Below are 15,276 nucleotides of genomic sequence, written 5' to 3'. Positions count from 1 at the left end.
CTGTCCTCCTGCTCTGGACTAAGTTCAGCCTCCCTGCTCTTTCAGCCTTAGTTTAGTCTAGGTTTTCCCCATTGGTTCTTGATTTTGAGTCAGTGTTAGTAATTATCAGTTCTGTCCAGCAGTGGTAGATTTTTGTGAGTATCCTGTTTTTTTTTTTTTGTTTTTTTTTTTCTTCCTCCTTTCAGGACATTTCTTATTTTAAAAATAAATCTTTTAAATCTATTTCCTGAGCCTCAGACCTGCGCCCCATAACAGTTTAATCCAATAAGTAACTTTGAGTGAAGTTTATCAGCCAATCACAGACATGTACCGCACGTTTGGACTCCTAAGCCCGCCCACAGGCTGCTTCCACACCAGCGAGGAATGCAATGAAATCAATAAAGTTAGTGCTCAAGCCTTTTTAAGTAACATTATGAGTGACTAGTTACCATCAGCTCAGCCGCCCACTCCCCATCAAGTCCTCCCATAGCCCCCCCTTCACACCAACATGACTAGTAACAACTTGTTAATGGGTGAATGTAGAAAGAAGCTTATTTTAACTGGATCATCCAGTTTTCTGGAAGCCCACCCACAATCAAAATCCTGGTGGTGCTACTGACGCTCATGCTGGAAGGATATTTCCAAAGGAAAGGAGATGATAAAGTAAACCTGAGGCTGATAGTGTTTGTTTCCTCATCGCTGTTCCAACCCAGAAACACCAAACTGGTCAAACAGCATTGATGGTTCATTACTTATTTAATAATAGATGATCTGATGAGTCAGCGTGAGAAGAGGACAGAGTGTGAGAGCAGAGCAGACTCTTCAACTTTTGTTTGTCAGCTCTGGACTCAAAGAGAGGTGAGTGTAGCTGCTAACATTCATCATCATCATCTAGTGTTGTAGTAGTCCAGACCAGTGTTGGTCTTGAGACCAACATTTTAAAGGTCTGACGGATTTTCCGTCAAGACCGTTGGAGACCAGCACTAATTCCTGGTATTTTTAATCTTTTTTATAATGTGATAATAACAAGGAGAACAGGATAAAACAATCCTTTATTCATTCTTTAATCCATCCTGTATAATGACCACAACCTTCCTTAATGTGACTGAGTGACGTGTGTGATATACACACACACACACACACACACACAAGCAGGAGAGAAAGGCGGAGCTAAACATGTCTGCAACTTGTTGGTTGTGAAATTTGTTTTCATGAACCACAAATAATACATTTGTAAAAACACTGTGGCTCCGAAATGACGACACAGGCACGGCTACAAAGAGAGATTTTCTTATTGTGTCTGTGTTTTAGGGAAACAGAGTTTCAGTTCAGGCAGATTTTATTTTGAGGTTCAGGTTAAAGGAAAAACTAAGTGGGATTTGAAAAAGTGGGGTTTTTTTTATTTTTTATTTATTTAAATACCACAAACTTGTTAAATTGTACAAACATGTAAGTTGTTTAATGATTAGTTTAAAGGTGTTAGTGGATGGTAAAATATGAACATGATTATTTTCTATAAAATGTAATGAAAACAAAACAATTGCAGAAATGTATAAAAATAGTGTTTTTTAAGTCACTGCTACTCTTACTTATTATCTTAACCTTTAATTAAAGTAAAACTGTGAAGTTTTGGTGTTTAAGATATTGACATTTATTCAACCATCCTTTTACAACACATAAAATAATAATTAGTAATTAGATAAATACTCAGTCTAATTTTGATTTAATAAAAATCAAATCTAAAAGAATAACTAATTTTAATAAAATAACTACATTTTCCACATTGTGCCTCAGATCATTTACACATTTTTACCTTTTTTACTTCAAGCTGTTGGAGATGCAGCTGAAACCCATTTAATTCATTTTTCATTTGTACATTTATGTCTGACTTACACTTTTTATATTTTTCCACTGTTATTTTGTATTTGTTTCATTTGGACTGTGATATTATTTGATGTACATGGGGAATCTATGTTGGTTTGTATTTTCATGAAAGGAATAAATACATTTATGTTGGCATTTACTTTGGTTTTTTACCGTCTGCTCTTGTTTAATCGTGTTGCTGCAACAAGTGAATTTACCATCAATAAAGATTTATTCTATTCTATTGTATTTCTTTAACCAGCTCAGAAAGATGAACAACAGAATGTTATTTCCAGCATAAACATTGTGTTGTATCCTAGGCTCATTGAAACAGAGCGCCCCCTGTGGTCAAACATGAAACTTATGTGTCGTAAAGGAATGTCATGTTGTAGCTGCTGCTCTTACAGTTTGCCCCCTGGTGGTCAAATAAAGCCATTGCAGTTGATTTCATCACTTCCTCATATCTAAGATTAGTCCTTAGATTTTTTAGACATATTAGCATTGCAGCAACAATTGGTCAATGAATGTCCACTGGACATTTATGTTAATCATGTTACTATAGAAACGTAATAGAATCGTTGGAGTTTTTCTCTCATTTTATGTGTTTTTGTCAAATGTCAGCACAGTTTTCCCACGCTTTTATCTAAATATTGCAGTCATTTTTAGTCAAATTTTTCAAACAATTTCAACTTTTTCAAACCATTACAATTTTTTCAACTTTTTCAAAAAATTTCAACTATTTTGAACTTTTTCAACCCAATTCAATTTTTTCAAACTTTTGAAAAAGTTCAACCTTTTTCAACTTTTTCAAACTTTTTCAAACAATTTCAACTTTTTCCAACCCATTTCAACATTAATGCTAATGTTCAGCTATTGCTAGGACAATGTTTAGCTAATGCTAGGTCAATGTCAATACTAGGCTATTGCTAATGCTAGGTTATTGTAATTGTCAGGAAAATGCTCATGCTAACGTAAGGCTATTGCTAAGCTAATGTTAATGCTAAGCTAATGCTAATGTTAGAATAATGCTTATCTAATGGTAATGTTAGAATAATGCTAAGTTAATGCTAGACTAATGCTAATGCTAGCTAATGCAGAGCGACACGGGCCTGCACCTGTATCCTCACTTATCACACATTTTCCAACCGATTTCAACAAGTTTGATGTGAAACTGTTCAAATAATTTCTGGCATTTATGATATGTTTTATATAATTTATAACTTTTTACAGGCCTGAGTGTCTTGTGTTATATTTCCTTGGGTGAAAGTCCAAAGGTGACATTGTCCACATACTGGTGCCACACTGTAAACTAGTGACGGACCATTGTGTTATTGTGATACACAAAGGAAAAGACAAGCACTGCATAGCACAAAGACAAAGAAAAATAATACTCAAATGTGAACATACTGTATATTGGACATTCACCTTGGAGAAAACTCTACATCACATGTGTCAAACTCAAGGTCCAGGGGCCAAATCTGGCCTTTCAGAGCATCTGATTTGGTCCACAGGAGAAAATGAGGTCACACTTTACTAAGTTTTGTACATAAAGGCTGACATTACTCTGTTATTATTATGACTAGGGATGCACCAATCTTCCTTTTTCACCTCCGATATCTGGCGTTTCCTATTGGCTGATACTGATGTGATACATAAATAAGAATGAATTACCAAACAAATGGTTTGTCTCATTGTGTGGAAAAGACTAAGATCCTTCTTTTATGTATCAGACTTGACTTAAACTTGTCTTTTGTATTATTATTAAACAAATAAACAGATATAAATGTAGTGAGTTACTTGTTTATTTAATAACTCTGCACCAGTACAACAATCTATAACCAATAGTTTATCTAGCTTTGTCAAGCAACATTTAACTGGTTCAGTCAGTGCAACTAACAATGTGAAATTAAATAATAAAGGAAAAAAACAGCTTCTCTAGCTTAGTAAATAAAGAATACACAATCTGACTCCTAATACCACTGGTTCAGTCAGTGGAATTAAAAATGTAAAATTAAATAAAAAATAAATCAAAGGAAATAAAAACAAAAAAAAAAAACCAATAGTTTCACTAGATTGGTGGAAAGACATTAAAAATAAACATAAATCAGCTCTTTGAAATGGTTTAGTATAATTTAAAATGTTAAATTAAATTTTAAATAAAGCGTTGCTGGTGTGACCACAAGTTAGTAGCATTTAGCGTTAGCATCACAGTGTGTGGCACTAACTCTCATCCAGTCAGTGTTCTGTTAAACTTCTGAGCTTTGACATCTTTTATCTTCTCTAATATGTGTTTGAACTCTTTATTATGTAACTCAGGTAGCGCTGTCTGTCTCTGACTCATATTATTGGCTCATCATCTCGTGACGTGGATAGATGGATCAGGACACGGTGAAGGAACAACATGAGATCCAGACTGAAGCTCAGAGGTGTGTGTGTGTGTGTGTGTGTGTGTGTGTGTATAAGCTATGAATTAAAGTTTATTTTAATTAGTAAATAATGTTTATTTCTATATCACATTTCACAAACAGAGGTCACAAAGTACTTTACATATCAGCTCATTCACACTCACATTCACACACCAATGGGACAGAGCTGCTATGCAAGGTCAACCACTGGGAGCAACTTGGGGTTCAGTGTCTTGCCCAAGAACACATAGACCAGTATAGACTGGGATTGAACCCCCAACCTCTCAATCAGCAGACAACCCCTCTACCACCTGAGCCACGGTCGCCCCAATTAATTAAATTTCATATCAATTAGGGATGTAACGATTCACTATTCACAATACTGGGTTCACGATACGATTCTTTCACGATTTATTTTACAAAATGGGACTGTAGACAAATGATGACTGAAAAATATTCCTTTACTAGAAAATACCTTGATAAACTATTCAAAACAATGCAATTTAACTAAAACATAAATCTTGAATGAACTAAATAAAGGAATAATACAAATGAAGAAGAAGCCCATTCATTTAAATTCTGGTTCTATAGTAAACAATGCAAAACTGCATAATTTAACTTTTTTCTTTTTAAAAGTGCAACTGAAAATGTATTTTGTGCCTTAACAATTGGACTTTTAAAAAAAAAAAATTCACTGTATTTATGGCAGATATTTGTTTGAACCAGTGACCCAGTGGTCGGTTGGCATGCAGAAATTCTTGCAGTGAAGAAGAGATTCTATGCACTAGCAGACAGAGCTGATAGAAAAACGTGACTCTTACAGATATTCACGTAATATTACAGATACCCTTTCGGTGCTAAAGGGGAAAGGAATCATTTATTTTATTTTTATTTATTTTTAATTACTATATTAATCCCTGAAGGGAAATTTTGTTACACTGTTTTTTTTTAAGGACATGCTTCTCACAGGACCGAATCACACACATGCACAAACAGGACCTGTGGACATTCATCAATGGAGAGATGTCAGAGTGGGGCTGCTTCACCAATGAAGGGAGCGCACCAGAGCAGTGTTGGGGTTTGGTGCCTTGCTCAAGTGCCCTGGCACCTCTCCAGTTACCAGAACAACTTCTGTATTTTGGTCCGCATTGGGACTTGAACCGGCCACCCTCCGGTTTCCAACCCATGTCTCTACTGGCTGAGCTACTGCCGCCCATTTATAAACATGTTTAAGAGTAGAAGGCGGCCAGACACTTCTCTTGACACTTCTGGTCAAGAGAAGGATAAATATATATAGTGCCATCTGCTGTTTAAAAAAAGTACTGCGATTCAATTTTCACAGTATCGATGTGAACCGTGACACCTATGAATCGATTTTTAACTGCCTTACGATTAATTGTTACATCCCTAACATCAATTACTATTAAAAAACTATTCCAAACATTTTTTTATTGGTTATGGAAATTTCACTTTTTCCCACAAAATATTGTAAACAAAATTTTTACAAATGCTACTGTAAGGTTAATATATTTTATTAAAATGGTGCTAAATTAATAATTAGGAAGATAACTTAGTCTCCTAGATTTTGACTAATGTTACAACTTCTTTACAACATCTACAACATTATGATCAACACACACACACACACACACACACGCACACGCACACGCACACACACACACACACACCGTCATCTCTTCCATTAGCTCATTATCCAGTTTTCTTCTCCATAGATAAATATTCTCTGCCCTGAAATCATGACATTGTTCTCAAACAAAGAAGAGAAGCTAACGTTAGCTAGTTACGCTGCTCTGTCTTTGCTAACAGTGATTAGCATGTGTGCTAACTCCAGCTGCTGTTTAATGAGGCTCTCCTTTGACACAGTTAAAATATAGCAATAAACTTTTGTCTTGTACAGTTTGTACAAAATATTTCTAGACAGAGTTTATAAGTTTACTTTTATTCTGTCATCGTCTCACTCACCTCACAGCTGCTCTTTGCAGGCGCGTGCATGTGAGCGTGCACCAGCATCAAATGTGCTGCAGTTTGTACATTTATCACCCAAACATTGATCATTTAAAACCATTATTGTGGGTGTGTTTTTCAAATGTTGTTTTATAGATGTTCAGAGGTGAGACCACGTCAGATCTCAGCACTCACACCTCTGTACATTAGTGTTACACTCTCAGTCTGTGTGTGTTCAAGGAAGCTGCTCCCAATTGCTGGACCTGGACCTGGACCTGGACCTGGACCCAGCTGTGAGTCCTTTGGAAGTAACGAGTCCATGGACAGGCTCATTCACTTCAAAGGAGGTCCATCTACTGACCCATGGTGAGTCCACATAAAGAAGGTTGTTTATTGTCTTCCTGATGGTCCAGGTTCTTCTCACTCCACACTGATAAAACATCAGTAAACATGACTCAGCACTTTGTTTGTTATTTGAAGTGGTGTTGATGTAAATCTCAGCAAACAGTGAAGGTGTCAGATTCTGTAAACCAGAAACTAGACTTGATAAATGTGTAAGCAAACACACACACAGCATCATAAAAGGGGGTCGACAGAAAGATGAAGACAATGATTCTTGGACTCTGAACTGTAGATGGAAAAGCAGCAGAAAAACAAGGGAGTCAGATAGAGAAACATGTGTTTAGCATCTGGAGCAGTCTGCTGTGAAGGAAGCTGAGACCCACGATGGAGCTTGTAGCTTTACATGTATCAGGGTTATTGATTATGACATGTCAGAGGGTTATTGATTATGTTCATAAATCTAGTCATCTGTGTGATGTGATGAAAGAAAGAAAGTGACTGATGTCCAGGTCATTTGAAACACCAGCATTAAAAGATCTATGCTGACAAAGGTCAAAGAGAAAAGGCTTTGTAGGAATGGTCTCCAGTGTGTAGGTGAGTCTTTGACAGCGTGTGATCTTCAGATTAATGAAGGATTGAAGCCAAATAAAGCCTCAGTCCAACAGACTTGTTCTCCTGTTCAGTGGAAACATGCTGAGATGTTCCACACGTGAGCTGAGCTCCAAAGGCTGCTCCACACTCACTGGACTGTGGCTCTGCAGGACATCACCCACTGTTACTGATGTTAACATGATGTTAGCAGAGCTTCCTGTGCTTTCCTCCAGCTGCTCCTCAGCATGTCTGAGTGTCTGTGTCTTCTCCACAGCAGCTTGGAGGGTGTGGATGGTTCCTCTGGAGCTGAGCCTGACTCCATCTTTACGGTGTGTACGTCTACAAAGACACTAAACCTGTGTTAGCCTGTGATCAAAGCACTCTGTACTTCTACACACACACACACACACACACACACACACACACACACACACACACACACGTGTTCATGTGTTCATGTTTAGTTTGAATTCAGGTCAAATGTCACGTTATCCACACTTTTCTCTGTTGTTTATTGGGCGGTCGATTAAATCTGGGCTTCTTTTCACAACATTTGTCAAGTTTTTAGAAAATAATCTGAAGAAAACAGAATTTAAAAAGTTTCCATTTCGTGGCAACAAAAGTTAAAACGTAAACATTTCAAATAACTCTTGTGTTCCTCACATCATTAGTTCTTTTATTTTGAAAGTGTGTGTGGTTGGTGGAAGCCGGCCCACAACTTTGGCCCCCTGGGACCAACAGTGACGTAAGAAGCCTCCATAAACATGACAAAGCATCATTCTCAGCCAATAGCAACATTCAAATGTAATAGCCAGGTTTCAGCCCATAGAGCACGTGTGTCAAACTCAAGGCCTGGGGCCCAAATCTGGCCCTTTGGAGCATCCAATTTGGCCCTCAGGATGAAGTCAAAATTACAGAAAACATGAATCATTTTTAAAAAATACCAAATAATTCAGTTGTAGATATCTCAGACGTTCCAATTACATACATTTAATGAATATTCAGAATATTTACCAGAGAATTTTGTGATTTTTTTTCTTCTCATTTTATGTGTTTTTTTCCATCTGAGCAGAAAGTACTAAGGATGGACGATATTGACAAAAAAAAAAAAAAAAATTATCCCTATAATTTCTTGTATTTATCACGATAACGATAAAAATCACGATTAAATAAAAAGCATAAATAAATTCACAACTTAGTGTAAACAGGTTCTTTACAAACACAAATAAATGTTAATAAATCAACATTAGACACATTTGAAAAGGCTACAATAACTGCTGACTCATCATGAGCTGATATTTTATAGACTATATTAGTGCATGTGTGTCACTCTATTAGTGTTATTGTATGTCATTTATTTATCACTTAAAATGAAATGATTTTCTTAAAAAAAAGCACAAATAACTTTATTAGTGTTTTCACTGCTGCTGAATCTTGTTTAATAATGATAATGAGTTACATAAAGTTATGATTGATAAAAAACTCTGATTTCCTATAATTAAACCAGATCAAGCTGATGATTTAATCATTCAGTATATTTAGTGTAATAATCCTAATAGTTACATTAGTCTAATGGGACCAGCTTTGTCTGTGAACACGTGAAATATCATTAAATAATAGTAAATAGTGACGTTAGCATTTATGCTAACATTTATTTCACACAACGTGTGACATGTTTATCTTTTATTCTTCCATAAAGTATTAAATCTGATCATAAACAAATCAGTGGTTTTATGACAGTAAGACGTGTTTTTTTACTTGCTTTGTTCCTTATATGGAGTGGTTAGCGTTAGCTCTTAGCTCAATGTGTCGGTGAGTTAGCTTAGCATAGTTAGCTTTAGTTGAGTTTCCAGTTCATATTCGTTGCTCCAGGTTCATCCCTGTCCCCGTGTTTGTAGAACTTTGGGTGGATCTGATGGAGGAACTTGGATTGGTTGACTTTGTTGATGGTTTTCTGGTTTTAACCAAGTAGTGGTTCATGATGTATCACAGCTCAGCAGCTTCAGGTAGCTGAGACCATCACCACACACACACACACACACACACACACACACACACACACACACACACACACACACACACACACACAGACAGCGGTGTGTGAGGGGGCGTGGCTGTGCACAGCAGAGCTTCCGTAAACAACGTTCTGCTCCAGAGAATAAGAAGTTGTTGACGACAAACAGGGGCAGTTTTGGTCTGTGGAACACGTTTTTTTGGGGGGTCATTCTTGGCTAAATTGAGGAACAAATGGTCCGTGGCCCTCGCTAATTTCCCACATGCGAATTTATCGTTTATATCGTGGGATGACATATTCTTACCGGTGAGAATGTTTTTGACGATAAATCATAAACGATAATATATCACACATTACTATGTGTGACAATCTTGTGTAACAGGTGCTTCTCACCGTCTTTTTTGGCTCCGCCTCCAGAGTCCAGAACCTCTTTGTCGTCTCATGGTCTCAGGCACGTCGGGGGTCACCAATTGTTAGAGTTTTGAGCTAACTCTCATGTTCAGTACCTGAGATTACACACAGAGAGACATAGTCAGAGGTTTTGCTGAATCAATCAATCAATTTATTAGAGATGAACAGAAAATGAATCAACAACAATAACAAGTCAATAGAAGAACAGACACTCATCTAAAACACAGCTGTGGGCCTCAGGGTCTGCTCACTCCCTGGGCCACCAACCTAGATTTCTTAGCATTTTGATTCCATGTTGTTATCTAGTGTTTCTCCTCCTTTGGCTGACACATGGCTGGGTCATGTGACTTCTTTTGTTGTGCTACGTCAGACATTAGTGATTGTCAGGGTCAAACATGAGCTCATCATAGATAAAGACATACATGCAGGAAGACATTTACAAGTCAAAGCACAGTTTTTAAACCTTTAAATCTTACACTATTTATTTAAATTAGAAGATGTTTTACATTTAGAAATCACATGATCACTTACTGTAGTTAATGATGTCATTTACTGGTAATTTAAAGCAATACAAATTATCTACAAGATTATTGATTTATTCCTTATTAATATTTATCATTTAGGGTCTATTGGGTCTGCTTTATTTGATTATTTAGGGATATGAACATGATTTGTTTAACGTGTATTAAGTTTAATTTTTAAAATAGAATTATTCTTATTTGTTAATGATTTAGATTCTGTACACTTTGGATCAAGCTGACTTTTTAGTGTTAATCTGATTGTCTTATTTAGATCTGATTAATCTCATCGTTTACGCACTTGCTTGTGTTTTTGTTAGATTATGATGAAGTTGAAATCAGATGTTCTGAAACTGTTTGTTCCAAAGAATAGGCAGTGAGAACGTTGAATATATTTATTGAGTATAAAGACATATAATTATAGTATTACACACAATAATAAACCATGAATAATAATCCATTCCAACACTACGAAGCTGGCTAACGTCTTATGGAGCTAAATCACCATGGTTACTTAGGCTGAACATCTAACCTGGTCAGGACCAGGTTTTGTTCTGGCAAGGATCTGAGCGAGTCAGGGTTGAGGTCAATTACATTTTTCAATTACATCTTAAATTATCCATGTTCAATTACAATTCAATTACAGTTATTTTCATCCACCTGAAAGTCAATTACAATTACGCTCTTAATTACTAAATGACTTAACCATGTCTTAAATCAGCTGTGAAATACACTAAAACCATTATCTGTCATCTAGTTTGTTTCTCATCTTGTTCGGCTTAAATTAAGGCTGTACCCCTTGATTATTATTATTATTAAATGTTAAAATTATCTTCATAACAAAGCTCATAACAGCCAATCTATAATAAAACAAAACCCTGCCCTTTACGAGGTACAGCAGACCATGATTCATGCTAAATTCATGCTAGATTCATGCTGGTTGATTATCAGAGCTATGCAGATGACACACAACTATATCTATCACTGAACCCAGATGACTATGGTCCCATTGAGGTGTTGTGTGACTGTTTAGAAAAAATAAACTGCTGGATGAGTGAAAACTTCCTTCAACTAAACCATGACAAGATGGAGATGATTGTCTTTGGTAACAAGGAAAAGAGGACTGCTGTCAGCAATTATCTTGAGTCTCGATCTTTAAAAGCTAAAGACCAAGTCAAAAACCTTGGTGTTCTGATTGACTCAGATCTTACATTCAGCAGTCAGATCAAATCTATCACAAAAACAGCCTTCTACCACCTAATGAACATCTCCAGAGTGAAAGGTTTAATGGCTCAGAAAGATCAGGAGAAACTGGTCCATGCTTTTATCTCCAGCAGACTGGACTATTGTAATGGTCTTCTGACAGGAATCCCCCAAAAGAGCATCAAACAGCTACAGCTGGTTCAGAACGCTGCAGCTCGGGTCTTAACCAGAACAAAGAGGTCAGAGCACATTACTCCAGTTTTAAAGTCTTTACACTGGCTCCCAGTCAGCCTCAGAATAGACTTTAAAGTTCTGCTGCTGGTGTATAAATCTGTGAATGGGTTTGGTCCAGAATACATCAGTGACATGTTAGTCAGGTATGAACCCAGCAGGTCTCTCAGATCTATGGACACAGGTCAGATAGTGGAGCCCAGAGTTCACAGTAAACATGGTGATGCTGCCTTTAGTTGTTATGCTGCAAAGAAGTGGAACAAACTGCCAGCAGAGCTGAAGTCATCATCCAATGTGAACATTTTTAAATCAAAGTTAAAGGCACTTTTTTTCTCTACTGCATATGATTGAGAGAGAGACTTTTTGTCATGTTGTTGATGTAATGATGATTTTACTGATGATTTTAATTGATTTTACTGATTTTACTGATGATTTTAATATATTTTACTGATTTTACTGATGATTTTAAATGTTCTTATTGATTTTAAACAATTGAATGTTTTATCATGTAAAGCACATTGAGTTGCCTTGAGTATGAAATGCACTATATAAATAAATTTGCCTTGCCTTGCCTTGCCTAAAGTACTCTAATACCTACTACCTGTGTGGGTGTGAAGATTCACAAGGTAATATTCACCATGGCAACCGAGGAATGCACACCTATAGAATCCAACAACCAACCCTGATTAACATGTTGGGATTGACCCACTTTAGGAGGTGGAGCAGACAAGGATTCCAGTTGAACATTGTAGCCAGGCTGAAATCAACACGCTTAACTTAGCTTGTTGTAATCAAGATTCGTAGGACAGCTTCTGTCTAACGGACAATGTTTGATTAGGTGAAACCCGCTAACGGAGATAAATCCAGGATATAATTATTTAACTTTGTAGTATAGCCCCTAAAGGTTTGTGCTATGTTAAACTTTAATCTGTTATTACACAATATTTTGGTTATTTTAAAGAAAACAAGATTGTACATTAAAATAAAGAGTGCAAAGAATCTAATTTATGGTTTTGAAAAGTTCCAGTGTCAATATGAGAGAACCGTAGAACTAATTTGAACCTTAAACATTCAAACTATTGCACTTTTACATTCAGCTGCTGAGGCACAGCTGACTGTCCACATTACTACAGGATGACTGAATCAATGCTAAATACTAGAGGTGAAGTAAAGGAACGTTCCACAACAATGAGAGTGTCCTGTTAATGTGCTGCTTGTCTCTGTCCCTCAGTGTGTGGACATGTCTGCTGCCTGCAGTGGGACGTCTGAAGATCACTTCCTGTGCTCCATCTGTCTGGAGGTGTTCACTGATCCAGTCACCACATCATGTGGACACAACTTCTGTGAACCATGCATCAGCACACACTGGGACACCAGTACCACCAGCAGGTGTCCCGTGTGTAATCAGGTGTTCAGCACTAAACCTCAGCTGAAGGTCAACATTTTGCTCTCTGAGATGGTTTCTCAGTTCAGACGTGAATCTGAGCAGAAAGCAGCAGCACCAGGAGAAGTTCCCTGTGACGTCTGCACTGGAACCAAAGTGAAGGCCCTGAAGTCCTGCCTGGACTGTGGGGTCTCCTACTGTGAGACTCACCTGGAGCCTCATCTGACAGCATCAGGCCTGAGAAGACATCAGCTGGTGGAACCTGTGGAGAACCTGGAAACCAGAATGTGTCCAAAGCACAGCAAACTTCTGGAGCTGTTCTGTCAGAGTGATCAGACATGTGTCTGCGTGATGTGTTCTGTTTTGGAGCACAAGAGTCACCAGTTAGTTCCTCTGAGAGAAGAGTGTGAAGAAAAGAAGGTGGAGCTGGAGAAGACAGATGCTGACCTTCAGCAGATGATTCAGAAGAGACGAGAGAAGCTGGAGGAGATCAGAGAGTCAGTGAGGATCAGGAAGGATGCTGCAGACAGAGGGAAAGATGAAGGTGTGGAGATGGTCACTGCTTTGATGGAGCTTGTTCAGAGATGCCTGAAGGAGCTGATGGAGACGATGAAGGAGAAACAGGAAGCAGAAGAGAAAGAGGCTGAAGGTTTGATCAAAGAGCTGGAGGAGGAAATCTCTGAGCTGATGAAGAGAAGCTCTGAGGTGGAGCAGCTCTCCCGCTCTGAAGACCACCTCCACCTCCTCCAACACTTCTGCTCCCTGAAAGCTCCTCCAGCCACCAAGGACTGGACAGAGGTCATGGTCCATCCATCATCATATGAGGAGACTGTGCTGAGAGCTGTGGCTCAGCTGGAGGACACACTCAGTGACAAGATGATGAAGATGAAGATGAAGATGATGAAGATGATGCAGCAGTTTGCAGTAGATGTGACTCTTGATCCTCTTACAGCTCATCCTGACCTCGTCCTGTCTGATGATGGAAAACAAGTTTATGACAGTGATGAGAAGAAGAACCTTCCAGACAACAAAGAGAGATTTTCTCCTTGTCCCTGTGTTTTAGGGAAACAGAGTTTCAGTTCAGGTAGATTTTACTTTGAGGTTCAGGTTAAAGGAAAAACTGAGTGGGATTTAGGAGTGGTTAAAGAATCCATCAACAGAAAGGGAATCATCTCTCTGACTCCTAAGAATGGTTACTGGACTGTGATCCACAGAGATGGAAATGTGTATAAAGCATGTGATGATCCTCCAGTCATTCTTCATCTGAAGTGTGTTCCTGAGAAGGTTGGTGTGTTTGTGGACTATGAGGGGGGTGTGGTCTCCTTTTATGATGTAGATGCAGCAGCTCTGATCTACTCCTTCACTCACTGCTGCTTCACTCATAAACTACATCCATACTTTAGTCCCTGTTTAAACTATGGTGGTAAAAACTCAGCACCTCTGATCATCTGTCCTGTCAATCATAGTGAATGATCAGTGTCATGATGAAGTCTCACCAACAATAGATTCAATGGTTCTCTGCAACCATTCACTTCTCCAGGTTGGTTACGCACTCCATCCAACCTAACATGTATGATTCTCAACAGTGGGAGGAAACATTTTATTAAAGAAGTTTCACATTTGGTGTTTGGATTGTGATGAAATATGTTTGAAAAAGTGATTTTTTTTATTTAAATACCACAAACTTGTTAAATTGTACAAACATGTAAGTTGTTTAATGATTAGTTTAAAGGTGTTAGTGGATGGTAAAATAGAAACATGATTATTTTATATGAAATGTAATGAAAACAAAACAATTGCAGAAATGTATAAAAATAGTGTTTTTTAAGTCACTGCTACTCTTACTTATTATCTTAACCTTTAATTAAAGTAAAACTGTGAAGTTTTGGTGTTTAAGATATTGACATTTATTCAACCATCCTTTTACAACACATAAAATAATAATTAGTAATTAGATAAATACTCAGTGTAATTATCATTTAATAAAAAGCAAATATAAAGTAATAACTAATTTTAATAAAATAACTACATTTTTCACATTGTGCCTCAGATCATTTACACATTTTTACCTTTTTTACTTCATTTACTTCAAGCTGTTGGAGATGCAGCTGAAACCCATTTAATTCATTTTTCATTTGTACATTTGGACTGTGATATTATTTGATGTACATGGGGAATCTATGTTGGTTTGCATTTTCATGAAAGGAATAAATACATTTATGTTGACATTTACTTTGGTTTTTTACCGTCTGCTCTTGTTTAATCGTGTTACTGTAACAAGTGAATTTACCATCAATAAAGATTTATTCTATTCTATTGTATTTCTTTAACCAGCTCAGAAAGATGAACAACAGAATGTTATTTCCAGCA

The 15,276-nt window shown here is 37.3% G+C and overlaps 1 protein-coding gene across 4 annotated transcripts; it reads left to right on the top strand.

The window, feature by feature from the left end:
- Positions 1 to 800: 800 nt before the first annotated feature.
- On the top strand, positions 801 to 14,716 carry LOC114460069 (E3 ubiquitin-protein ligase TRIM39-like). Of its 4 annotated transcripts, none has more exons than XM_028442093.1 (4): positions 4,020 to 4,268; positions 6,453 to 6,578; positions 7,420 to 7,474; positions 12,958 to 14,716. In XM_028442093.1, the coding sequence occupies exons 1-4, from the start codon at positions 4,216 to 4,218 to the stop codon at positions 14,377 to 14,379; spliced, it is 1,656 nt and encodes a 551-aa protein (XP_028297894.1). In that variant the 5' UTR covers positions 4,020 to 4,215; the 3' UTR covers positions 14,380 to 14,716. The 4 variants fall into 4 exon arrangements, with proteins under 4 accessions (XP_028297896.1, XP_028297894.1, XP_028297895.1 ...); XM_028442094.1 differs by having other exon boundaries at positions 7,423 to 7,474; positions 12,958 to 14,715; XM_028442096.1 differs by having other exon boundaries at positions 13,012 to 14,715.
- Positions 14,717 to 15,276: the final 560 nt, after the last annotated feature.

The sequence above is a fragment of the Gouania willdenowi genome, unplaced genomic scaffold (assembly GCF_900634775.1).
Source record: "Gouania willdenowi unplaced genomic scaffold, fGouWil2.1 scaffold_390_arrow_ctg1, whole genome shotgun sequence".
In the NCBI taxonomy this organism is placed as follows: Eukaryota; Metazoa; Chordata; class Actinopteri; order Blenniiformes; family Gobiesocidae; genus Gouania; species Gouania willdenowi.
This window is presented reverse-complemented; position numbering and strand designations above follow the sequence as displayed.

Excerpts from the sequence above, each read along its gene's own strand:
- LOC114460069 (XM_028442093.1), top strand. The coding sequence starts at position 4,216 with ATGGATCAGGACACGGTGAAGGAACAACATGAGATCCAGACTGAAGCT. Across the intron at positions 6,579-7,419 it reads GGTCCATCTACTGACCCATG|CAGCTTGGAGGGTGTGGATG; the intron begins GTGAGTCCACAT and ends TCTTCTCCACAG. Across the intron at positions 7,475-12,957 it reads AGCCTGACTCCATCTTTACG|GTCAACATTTTGCTCTCTGA; the intron begins GTGTGTACGTCT and ends CCTCAGCTGAAG.